The sequence below is a fragment of the Salvelinus namaycush genome, chromosome 4, assembly GCF_016432855.1.
Source record: "Salvelinus namaycush isolate Seneca chromosome 4, SaNama_1.0, whole genome shotgun sequence".
In the NCBI taxonomy this organism is placed as follows: domain Eukaryota; kingdom Metazoa; phylum Chordata; class Actinopteri; order Salmoniformes; family Salmonidae; genus Salvelinus; species Salvelinus namaycush.
This window is the reverse complement of record NC_052310.1, coordinates 67,572,385-67,584,413: the sequence shown is the minus strand read 5'-3', so window position 1 is coordinate 67,584,413 and position 12,029 is coordinate 67,572,385. Positions and strand designations below refer to the sequence as shown.

Genomic DNA, 12,029 nt, shown 5'->3' with positions numbered 1-12,029 from the left:
GTTGTGACCTAGATGAAGATCAGATCAAATTTTATGACCAATTTATGCAGAGATCCAGGTATTTCCAAAGGGTTCACATACTTTTTCTTGCCACAGTAGGTAGGCTGTGACTGGCCTCACACTCCAGTACAGTAGGTGGCGGTGTATGCACCATAAAAGTTGGATGCGATCCGCCAACCCAATCACAAAAGAAGAACAAGGAGGCACAGGACAGACTTGCCCAAACGAGAAAATCCTACTATTTCAATTGTCCATACCTGAATGCCGTACTTTCTGACTTTAGGGGTGTGGTTTTTAGAATTAGCTTCGCTGAAATAAACTAGCAAAGTAATAAGATATCTAGCCAGTCGACCGATCTACAAACTAATTGTAGGCTTACGCAATGTTCTTCTGAGAAATAGACTTGTTTACAAGTCGACTCTTTAGTTGCACAGAGTGGCGGGGATGCGGAATCAAAATGGGAAACGTTTTCGGCAGAAAGAGACGCACGCGAGTCACAGAGCAGGACAGAGCAGTTTTGGTGAGTAGCCTAACGTTACTGTAGCTAGCTAGCCTTAGCCAACTATTTAGCAAGTCAGCCTGCTAACATAGTTACTATAGTTAACTACAAACATGTTCCAGTTGGCTCTCTACCCACACTACCCAGTTAGATAGGGAATCGTTTTAGAATGTTAGATCTGCAAAGTACACTACATGACAAAAAGTATGTGGACACCTGCTCCTCGAACATCTCACTCAAAAATCATGGGCATTAATATGGCGTTTGTCCCCCCCCCCTTTGCTGCTATAAAAGCCTCCACTTTTCTGGGAAGGTGTTCCATTAGATGTTGGAACATTGCTGCAGGGACTTGGTTCCATTCAGCCACAAGAGTATTAGTGAGGTCGGGCACTGATGTTGGCTTATTAGGCCTGGCTCGGAGTCAGCATTTCAATTAATCCCAAAGGTGTTCGATGGGGTTGAGGTCAGGGCTCTGTGCAGGCCAGTCAAGTTCTTTAACACCGATCTCGACAAACCATTTTTGTATGGACCTCGCTTTGTGCACGGGGGCATTGTCATGCTGAAAAAGGAAAGGGCCTTCCCCAAACTACCGAATCATCTAGAATGTCATTGTATGCTGTAGTGTTAAAAAGTCCCTTCACTGGACCTAAGGACAACCATGAAAAACAGCCCCTCCTCCAAACTTTACAGTTGGCCTATGCATTCAGGCAAGTAGCGTTCTCCTGTATTAGACTGCAGAATTACATATCGAGCATACTTAACACTCAATGAAATGGTGTATCATGCTACTCAAATGACACCCACATGTCAATATGCACAATAGGCTGGATAGTGCGGTCATTTCCCACAGTCAAAGTCCTGCAATAAGAGCTACGATGCTAATATTTGTTTAAACTCTATACTCATTGACATCCACAGAACATTACTGTAGACTGTTACCCCATTTTCATTGATCCACAATCCATAGGTAAGGCTGTACAGTGAACTAGAAGTATGCCCCCAATGCAATGATGAAGTTTAATACATCCACAGTGCAATTTCAACTGATATAAAAAATGTGAATTTAACATTGTCTTTTGTTGAATTTTTAAAGCATCCCAACCTTCAGTGGTATTTCATCCAGATATAGCATTCCACTAATTGTAAGCGTTTGCATCATATTCAATGTGACTTATTTTGAAGGCAAACCACTGATAACACTATTGTTACTCACACTGTTGTTTAAGACACACTGGTAGGTTAGGGGCAGTCTGACAACCCATACTAACCAGGGCTAACACAATTCAATTGACTGTACTGGCAAGCTAGACAGCAAACTGAAGCGATTTAGCGTTGTTGGAATATCACATTAAAGTTTCTGTCTTCTCCATTCCAGCAACTGAAACAGCAGAGAGATAAGTTGAAGCAGTACCAAAAGAGAATCACTCTGCAGCTGGAAAAAGAGAGGAATCTGGCCAAGCAGCTGCTGAAAGATGGCAAGAAAGAGTAAGGACCTTCTCTCACCATAAATAAGACATATGCCTAAAGTAAATGTCACTTTAAAGCGCTTGAGATTGAAAGCTGTCATGATCATACATGCATACATAGATACATACATGCATACAGTTGAAGTCGGAAGTTTACATACACCTTAGCCAAATACATTTAAACTCAGTTTAAATTTCTCACAATTCCTGACTTGTAATCCTAGTAAAAATTCCCTGTCTTAGGTCAGTTAGGATCACCACTTTATTTTAAGAATGTGAAATGTCAGAATAATAGTAGAGTGAATGATTTACTTCAGCTTTTATTTCTCATCACATTTGCAGTGGGTCAGAAGTTGCCTTTAAATTGTTTAATAACTTGGGTCAAACGTTTCGGGTAGGCTTCCACAAGCTTCCCACAATAAGTTGGGTGAATATTGGCCCATTCCTCCTGACAGAGCTGGTGTAACTGAGTCAGGTTTGTAGACCTCCTTGCTGGCACACGCTTTTTCACTTTTGCCCATACCTTTTCTATAGGATTGAGGTCAGGGCTTTGTGATGGCCACTCCAATACCTTAACTTTGTTGTCCTTGAGCCATTTTGCCACAACTTTGGAAGTATGCTTGGGGTCATTGTCCATTTGGAAGACCCATTTGTGACCAAGCTTTAACTTTCTGACTGATGTCTTGAGATATTGCTTCAATATATCCACAGAATTTTCCTCCCTCATGAAGCCATCTATTTTGTGAAGTGCACCAGTCCCTCCTGCAGCAAAGCACCCCCACAACATGATGCTGCCACCCCCGTGCTTCACAGTTGGGATGGTGTTCTTCGGCTTGCAAGCCTCCCCTTTTTCCTTCGAACATAACGATGGTCATTATGACCAAACAGTTCTATTTTTGTTTCCTCAGACCAGAGGACATTTCTCCCAAAATTACGATCTTTGTCCCCATGTGCAGTTGCAAACTGTAGTCTGGCTTTTTTTCTGGCGGTTTTGGAGCAGAGGCTTCTTCCTTGCTGAGCAACCTTTCAGGTTATGTCGATATAGGACTCGTTTTACTGTGGATATAGATACTTTTGTACCTGTTTCCTCCAGCATCTTCACAAGATCCTTTGCTGTTCTGGGATTGATGTGCACTTTTCGCACCAAAGTACGTTCATCTCTAGGAGACAGAACGCGTCTCCTTCCTGAGCGGTATGACGGCTGCGTGGACCCATGGTGTTTATACTTGCGTACTATTGTTTGTACAGATGAACGTGGTACCTTCAGGCATTTGGAAATTGCTCCCAAGGATGAACCAGACTTGTGGAGGTCTACAATTTTTTTCTGAGGTCATGGCTGATTTCTTTTGATTTTCCCATAATGTCAAGCAAAGAGGCACTGAGTTTGAAGGTAGGCCTTGAAATACATCTACAGGTACACCTCCAATTGACTCAAATAATGTTAATTAGCCTATCAGAAGCTTCTAAAGCCATGACATAATTTCTGTAATGTTCCATGCTGTTTAAAAGCACAGTCAACTTAGGGTATGTGAACTTCTGACACACTGGAATTGTGATAGTGAAATAATTTGTCTGTAAACAATTTTGGGAAAAATTACTTGTGCCTTGCACAAAGTAGATGTCCTAACCGACTTGCCAAAACTATAGTTTGTTAACAAGAAATTTGTGAAGTGGTTGAAAAACGAGTTTTAATGACTCCAACCTAAGTGTATGTAAACTTCTGACTTCAACTGTACCTACATAACCATTCAAAAGTTTGGGGTCACTTGGAAATGTCCTTGTTTTTTGAAAGAAAAGCAAAAAAGTCCATTAACATCAAATTGATCAGAAATACAGTGTAGACATTGTTAATGTTTTAAATGACTATTGTAGCTGGGAACATCTGATTTAATGGAATATCTACATAGGCGTACAGAGGCCCATTATCAGCAACCATCACTCCTGTGTTCCAATGGCATGTTGTGTTAGCTAATCCAAGTGTGTCATTTTAAATGAATAATTGATCATTAGAAAACCCTTTTGCAATTATTTTAGCACAGCTGGAAATTGTTGTACTGCTTTAAAGAAGCAATAAACCTGGCCTTCTTTAGACTAGTTGAGTATCTGGAACATCAGAATTTTGGGGTTCGATTACAGGCTCAAAACTCGTCAGTCTATTCTTGTTCTGAGAAATGAAGGCTTTTCCATGCGAGGAATTGCCAAGAAACGGAAATTATCGTACAACACTGTAATACTCCCTTCATAGAACAGCGCAAACTGTGTCTAACCAGATATGAAAGAGTGGGAGGCCCCAGTGCACAACTGAGCAAGAGGACAAGTACATTAGTGTCTAGTTTGAGAAACAGACGCCTCACAAGTCCTCAACTGGCAGCTTCATTAAATAGTACCCGTAAAACAACAGTCTTAACTAGAGGTTGACCGACTATGATTTTTCAACGCCGATACCGATTATTATTGGAGGACCCAAAAAAGGCCGATACCGATTAATCGGCAAATTTATTTTATTTTATCTTTCTTTTAATATATATTTGTAATGAAAATTACAACAATACTGAATGAACAATGAACACTTATTTTAACTTAATATAATACATGAAATCTATTTAGTCTCATAAGTATTGAAACATGCTCAATTTGGTTTAAATAATGCAAAAACAGTGTTGGAGAAGAAAGTAAAAGTGCAATGTGTGCCATGTAAAAAAAAAAAAAAAAAAAGCTAACATTTGAAAGTTGGTGGTTCAATATTCCCAGTTTTTCAATATTCCCAGTTATGAAGTTTTAGGTTGTAGTTAATATAGGAATTATGACGCGTCGACTATTTCTCTCTATACCATTTATATTTCATATACCTTTGACTATTGGATGTTGTAATAGGTACTTTAGTATTGCCAGCCTAATCTCGGGAGTTGATAGGCTTGAAGTCATAAACAGCGCTATGCTAAGCATTGCTAAGAGCTGCTGGCAAACGCAGTAAAGTTTGAATGAATGCTTATGAGCCTGCTGCCGCCTACCACCGCTGTCAGACTGCTCTATCAAATTATAGACTTAATTATAATATAATAAACTCAGCAAGACTAGCAGTTGGTCATTAATATGGTAAAATCTGGAAACTATCATTTCGAAAACAAAACATTTATTCTTTCAGTGAAATCTGGAACCGTTCCATATTTTATCGAACGGGTGGCAACCCTAAGTCTAAATATTGCTGTTACATTGCACAACCTTCAATGTTATGTCATAATTATGTACAATTCTGGCAAATTAGTTTGCAAAGAGCCAGGCGGCCCAAACTGTTGCATATACCCTGACTCTGCGTGCAATGAATGCAAGAGAAGTGACACAATTTCCCTAGTTAATATTGCCTGCTGACATATTTATTTGAACTTAATATGCAGGTTTAAAAAATATATACTTCTGTGTATTGATTTTAAGAAGGGCATTGATGTTAATGGTTAGGTACATTCGTGCAAAAATGCAAAAAATATTATTATTTTTTGCGAATGCGCTTTCGTTAAATCTTCCCCCGTTTGGCGAAGTAGGCTGTGATTCGATGATAAATTAACAGGCACCGCATTGATTATATGCAAAGTTGAACAAGGTAGTTAACCTAGTAATATCATCAACCATGTGTAGTTAACTAGTGAATATTTGAATATTTTTTTTATAAGATAAGTTTAATGCTAGCTAGCCACTTACCATGGCTCCTTGCTGCACTAGTGTAACAGGTGGTCAGCATGCCTCACAGTTTCCTTGTGGAATGCAATGTAATCGGCCATAATCAGGTTTATGAAAACTTGAAATCGGCCGATTCATCGGTCGACCTCTAGTTTCAACGTCAACAGTGAAGAGGGGACTCGGGTATGCTGGCCTTCTAGGCAGAGTTCCTCTGTCCAGTATCTGTGTTCTTTTGCCCATCTTAATCTTTTCTTTTTATTGGCCAGTCTGAGATATGGCTTTTTCTTTGCAACTTTTTCTTTGCAACTGCCTAGAAGGCCAGCATCCCGGAGTCACCTCTTTACTGTTGATGTTGAGACTAATGTTTTGTGCAAAGCTGTCAAGGTAAAGGGTGGCTACTTTGAAGAATCTCAAATATACAATATATTTTCATTAAACACTTTTTTTTTGTTGGTTACTACGTGATTCCATATGTGTTATTTCATAGTTTTGATGTCTTCGCTATTATTCTACAATGTAGAAAATAGTAAAAATAAAGAAAAACCCTTGAATGAGAAGCGTGTCCAAACTTTTGACTGGTGTACTGTGTATCTATGTATTGTATTGCATTTTCTAACCTTTCTGTATTTTGTTTTCAAACAGGAAGGCCCTCCTCTTGCTCAAAAAGAAGAGATACCAGGACCAGCTCCTAGACAAGACGGAAAACCAGATTAGCAACCTGGAGCGCATGGTAAATAGTTTAAACATTTTTCAAACATTCACTCTCACACCACCAGGAATAGTATAACATGGTAATTTATTAATTACTGTAATACGGGATGTATTGCATCGTAGCAAAAAAAACAAAGTTTTGCAACAGAAAATGTTCACTCTAAACAGAAAACGCTTTGCAACAAAACCAAACGTTTTTTTAGATACGTCCCTCTGTTTCGTTCTGTTTGCTTCCATTTGGTTCCTAGTGAATACCCACCTGTACTCAACTAATGCTTTCTAATCTTGTTTTCTTTAGTGTCAAGACATTGAGTTTGCCCAGATTGAGATGAAAGTCATTGAAGGCCTTAAAGTTGGAAACGATTGCCTGAAGTCATTGCATGAGGTATGTGAAGATTTCGGAGATCTCAGTATGTTCTCTATGCAACTTCCCTATGACATAGATGGGTAGCATACTGTATGTGTTTTTCCATAAGCCATCAGTAAGAAAAATAGGTTGCTTAGGGAGTTTCACATATGGATTTCGGTACCCCCGTTCGGTTTCTTGGAGCGTTTGTGAGTTCTACAGAATAAGTTTAGCTTTCACAACACCTGAAAATAACCGTTTCAGGATGCGACTTGTCAGACACACCTTCTACATGACGTTAGCGAGCTAGCTTGCTTGTAACGGGCACAAAGTTTCACTTGAATTGCGCTACCGACTCTTAATACCTGGTACTCCTGTCCTGGATGTTGGACCTGCTACTCGTGCATTGTTAGTTTCAGCCAGGGTTAGTTTCAGCCAGGGTTAGTTTCAGCCAGGGTTAGTTTCAGCCAGGGTTAGTTTCAGCCAGGGTTAGTTTCAGCCAGGGTTAGTTTCAGCCAGGGTTAGTTTCAGCCAGGGTTAGTTTCAGCCAGGGTTAGTTTCAGCCAGGGTTAGTTTCAGCCAGGGTTTGTTTCAGCCAGGGTTTGTTTCAGCCAGGGTTTGTTAGCAGTAAAGTGTGGATCAGGCTACTAAATGCTCCAGAATCCGCATCATACAGGGGATATGTGAAAGCGCCCTTAGTTACCTTCATTGCATCTGCAGTCCAAATAGCATTCCACATGAATAATCCATGGATAAAACATTGGCTTCCCTGTACTTACTGTTTTGTTCTTTCGTATTAGGCGATGTCCATCGAGGATGTGGAGAGAATTATGGATGAGACCCAAGAAGCCATTGAATACCAGAGGGTAAGGTCCCCACTGTTTCTTTTTACAGAGGCGTTACTATCTTACTGAAATTACTGTATTTTGTTGATATTTATTTGTACCTTTTGATCTATCTTCAGGAAATAGATGAGATGCTGGCAGGTTCCCTGACACAGGAGGATGAAGATGCTATACTGGCTGAACTGGAGGCCATCACTCAGGTCAGTCTGAATTACTCAACAACAACACTGGCTGGCAAGGCAGAAACCATCTCATCATGAGACTGTCAACCTGGACAGTATCTCTCTATCAATAGAATGTTCTATTTCATACAAATTAGAGGTCGACCGATTATGATTTTTCAACGCCGATACCGATTTATTGGAGGACCAAAAAAGCCGATACCGATTAATCAGCCGGTTATTTTTTTTTTATTATTATTATTATTTTTGGTAATAATGACAATTACAACAATACTGAATGAACACTTATTTTAACTTAATATAATACATCAATAAAATCAATTTAGCCTCAAATAAATAATGAAACATGTTCAATTTGGTTTAAATAATGCAAAAACTAAGTGTTGGAGAAGAAAGTTAAAGTGCAATATGTGCCATGTAAGAAAGCTAACGTTTAAGTTCCTTGCTCAGAACATGAGAACATATGAAAGCTGGTGGTTCCTTTTAACATGAGTCTTCAATATTCCCAGGTAAGAAGTTTTAGGTTGTAGTTATTATAGGAATTATAGGACTTTCTCTCTATAAGATTTGTATTTCATATACCTTTGACTATTGGATGTTCTTATAGGCACTTTAGTATTGCCAGTGTAACAGTATAGCTTCCATCCCTCTCCTCGCCGCTACCTGGGCTCGAACCAGGAACACATTGACAACAGCCACCCTCGAAGCAGCGTTACCCATGCAGAGCAAGGGGAACAACTACTCCAAGTCTCAGAGCGAGTGACGTTTGAAACGCTATTAGCGCGCACCCCGCTAACTAGCTAGCCATTTTACATCGGTTACACCAGCCTCATCTCGGGAGTTGATAGGCTTGAAGTCATAAACAGCGCAATGCTTGAAGCATTGCGAAGAGCTGCTGGCAGAACGCACGAAAGTGCTGTTTGAATGAATGCTTACGAGCCTGCTGGTGCCTACCATCGCTCAGTCAGACTGATCTATCAAATCATAGACTTAGTTATAACATAATAACACACAGAAATACGAGCCCTAGGTTATTAATATGGTCGAATCCGGAAACTATTATCTCGAAAGCAAAACGTTTATTCTTTCAGTGAAATACGGAACCGTTCTGTATTTTATCTAATGGGTGGCATCCATAAGTCTAAATATTCCTGTTACATTGCACAACCTTCAATGTTATGTCATATTTACGTAAAATTCTGGCAAATTAGTTCGCAATGAGCAAGGTGGCCCAAACTGTTGCATATACCCTGACTCTGCGTGCAATGAACGCAAGAGAAGTGACACAATTTCCCTAGTTAATATTGCCTGCTAACCTGGATTTCTTTTAGCTAAATATGCAGGTTTAAAAATATATACTTGTGTATTGATTTTAAGAAAGGCATTGATGTTTATGGTTAGTTACACGTTGGAGCAACGACAGTCCTTTTTCACGAATACGCACCGCATCGATTATATGCAACACAGGACACGCTAGATAAACTAGTAATATCATCAACCATGTGTAGTTATAACTAGTGATTATGATTGATAGTTTTTTATAAGATAAGTTTAATGCTAGCTAGCAACTTACCTTGGCTTCTTACTGCATTCACGTAACAGGCGGGCTCCTCGTGAGGCAGGTGGTTAGAGCGTTGGACTAGTTAACCGTAAGGTTGCAAGATTGAATCCCTGAGCTGACAAGGTAAAAATCTGTCGTTCTGCCCCTGAAAAAGGCAGTTAACCCACCGTTCCTAGGCCGTCATTGAAAATAAGAATGTGTTCTTAACTGACTTGCCTAGTTAAATAAAGGTGTAAAAGAATATATATATATATTTCTTTTAATCGGCAAAATCGGCGTCCAAAATTACCGATTTCCGATTGTTATGAAAACTTGAAATCGGCCCTAATTAATCGGTCATTCCGATTAATCGGTCGACCTCTAATACAAATGGAAGGTTCTATTTTGTAGACGAGCAGAGAAATATACGTTCTACAGTCCCTCCCACATTTCTCCATCTTGCTCTTATTATTCCTTTCTCTAAAACCTTGATTTGTTTTTGTATGTTTAGGGAGACCTTGACCTACCAGAGGTACCTGATGAGTCCCTGCCTGAAGTCCCAGAGGCAGCTGAGGAAGAACCAGAGCCGGGTCAAGGTTAGACTCCTCAGATATGTCAACATGCTGAATTACAATGAGGGTTAATTTCACGTTGAAAATGTGTTCAGCAGATTTGGTTTCAGATTTAGGTTGAATACTCCACCAGTTGTAATAGACTACGTGATAACTAAGAGTCATTTTGAGTCTGTCTGGTTGTCTTTATTTCAGAGAGACCGAGGAAGAAGCAAGAACGGGAGATGTTGGCTGTCTAGAAACATGTTTGTTTGCCAGGGGACTTGGTACGCCGGCCACTATATCCCCCTAGTAGGGGTCTCATGCCCCAACCACCAGAAACACACAGCCACAGAAAGATTATCTTCACTCACTGGAAGCAGAAGCATCTCTTCCGGTCCCTCACCGTCAAGACTGATGCTCCTGGTGCCCTGCTAATCCTTGGCCTTGTGAGTCCCACTATGGCTCTATAGGGCTCCTCTGGACTCAACAACCCTATCACTCCAACCATGGACATGGACCTTATTTTTCAGATCATTGCTTGCAGGTTCTTTCCTATTCTTTTTTATGTTTAGGGCCTATTGTGATTGTGCCTATTGCTTAAGTCCCTTGACAGGTGTGTTTTTTATCTTCTGTGAACAAAATTGTGATTAACGGACAAATGAATGCATGTCACTTTATTTATTTCCCTTCAACCTTTTGTGACTTAGGCTTATTATCTGACCACAGAACATATTATCTTTGGGAGGAATAGCCTACATTCATCTTTCAAAGTCATAACTATTGGGACTATTTTCAGAAACCTGACCTGTTTAGATGTGAAATCTTAGTTAAAAATGCCTTGATTCCTGCCAAACTGTCAGGAATGCATTTGACTTTGGCTTTGATTTCAACTTGTTGATTTGGGGACAGAATCCTTATAACAGCACTGACCTATTTGCTAAAGCAGCCATTTCATGTTTATTATCTTTCTTCCTCGCTGTCAAACTGTTTAACTAATCTAAAGCTACAGTTCCTTTTGGCTTGGGAATGAGTTTAGTGTCATTGGTGAAAGGAAGGGCTAATCGTATATTGTCAGTGGGCTTACTTACCTCTGTACCTCACAGACAACACCAGACAACACTGGTGTTATTATTGGATGCCTAGATTTGACTATGATTTCAGTCAAAGACATCCTCGCAGAGCCTGACATCCTAGCTATCTATCCAGTGAGTATTATGATATTAGGTCTGTCTTACAATGAAGTGTGATATTGGGTTGCTAACTGCCTGGGTCTGTAATATTTTACTGGCATATCATATAATGATTATCTTAGAGCTAATTATTTCTTTATCTGAAATGGAGGGCCTACATATAAAAGATAAGCATTACCAACATATTTGATGTAATATGTATGTGGACTATCAGACCAGATATGTATTGTATAAAAAATATTACTGTTCTCTAATCTGTAGTGTCTCTCTGAGATACTCTTGATAATAACTGGAGACCATTTGGCAGTTATATCATATTGACAAACCTGTGGCGTGTCTATACGAAATCTCTTATTCTGTAACAATACAAGCATTTTTAAAGGTAGTGTTTGGCCAGTCTGGTTTTACTCGGTATGTTATATAAACAACCACTAGAGGGCAGCAAATAGCAGTATTTTTCTTGTTCATAATCGGTACCTTGGTTAGTGAATGTATTGTGTGGATTGGGGTGCTGTCTCATGTTTTTATTATGTGTGCTGTGCATGTATATGGGACACTAACTAAACTCAGCAAAAAAGAAATGTCCTCTCACTGTAAACTGAGTTTATTTTCAGCAAACTTAACATGTGTAAATATTTGTATGAACATCAGATTCAACAACTGAAAGAAACTGAACAAGTTACACAGACATGTTACTAACAGAAATGGAATAATGTGTCCCTGAACAAAGGGGGGTCAAACGTAACAGTCAGTATCTGGTGTGGCCACCAGCTGCATTAAGTACTGCAGTGCATCTCCTCCTCATGGACTGCACCAGATTTGCCAGTTCTTGCTGTGAGATGTTGCCCCACTCTTCCACCAAGGCACCTGCAAGTTCCTGGCCATTTCTGTGGGGAATGGCCCTAGCCCTCACCCTCCGATCCAACAGGTCCCAGACGTACTCAATGTGATTGAGATCTGGGCTCTTCGCTGGCCATGGCAGAACACTGACATTACTGTTTTGCAGGAAATCATGCACAGA

The 12,029-nt window shown here is 39.8% G+C and overlaps 1 protein-coding gene across 1 annotated transcript; it reads left to right on the top strand.

Annotated features, from left to right (window-relative positions):
- Positions 1-237: 237 nt before the first annotated feature.
- Positions 238-11,589, top strand: chmp6b (charged multivesicular body protein 6b). The gene is made up of 8 exons (XM_038990642.1): positions 238-520; positions 1,875-1,984; positions 6,283-6,370; positions 6,650-6,736; positions 7,498-7,563; positions 7,662-7,742; positions 9,776-9,860; positions 10,032-11,589. Exons 1-8 carry the CDS (start codon positions 458-460, stop codon positions 10,073-10,075), a joined length of 624 nt encoding a protein of 207 aa, XP_038846570.1. The 5' UTR covers positions 238-457; the 3' UTR covers positions 10,076-11,589.
- Positions 11,590-12,029: the final 440 nt, after the last annotated feature.

Bases quoted from the DNA above. Each gene is read 5' to 3' on its own strand.
- chmp6b (XM_038990642.1), top strand. From the start codon at position 458: ATGGGAAACGTTTTCGGCAGAAAGAGACGCACGCGAGTCACAGAGCAG. The intron at 6,371-6,649 runs GTAAATAGTTTA...TGTTTTCTTTAG, and splicing joins TTAGCAACCTGGAGCGCATG to TGTCAAGACATTGAGTTTGC. The intron at 9,861-10,031 runs GTTAGACTCCTC...TCTTTATTTCAG, and splicing joins AGAACCAGAGCCGGGTCAAG to AGAGACCGAGGAAGAAGCAA.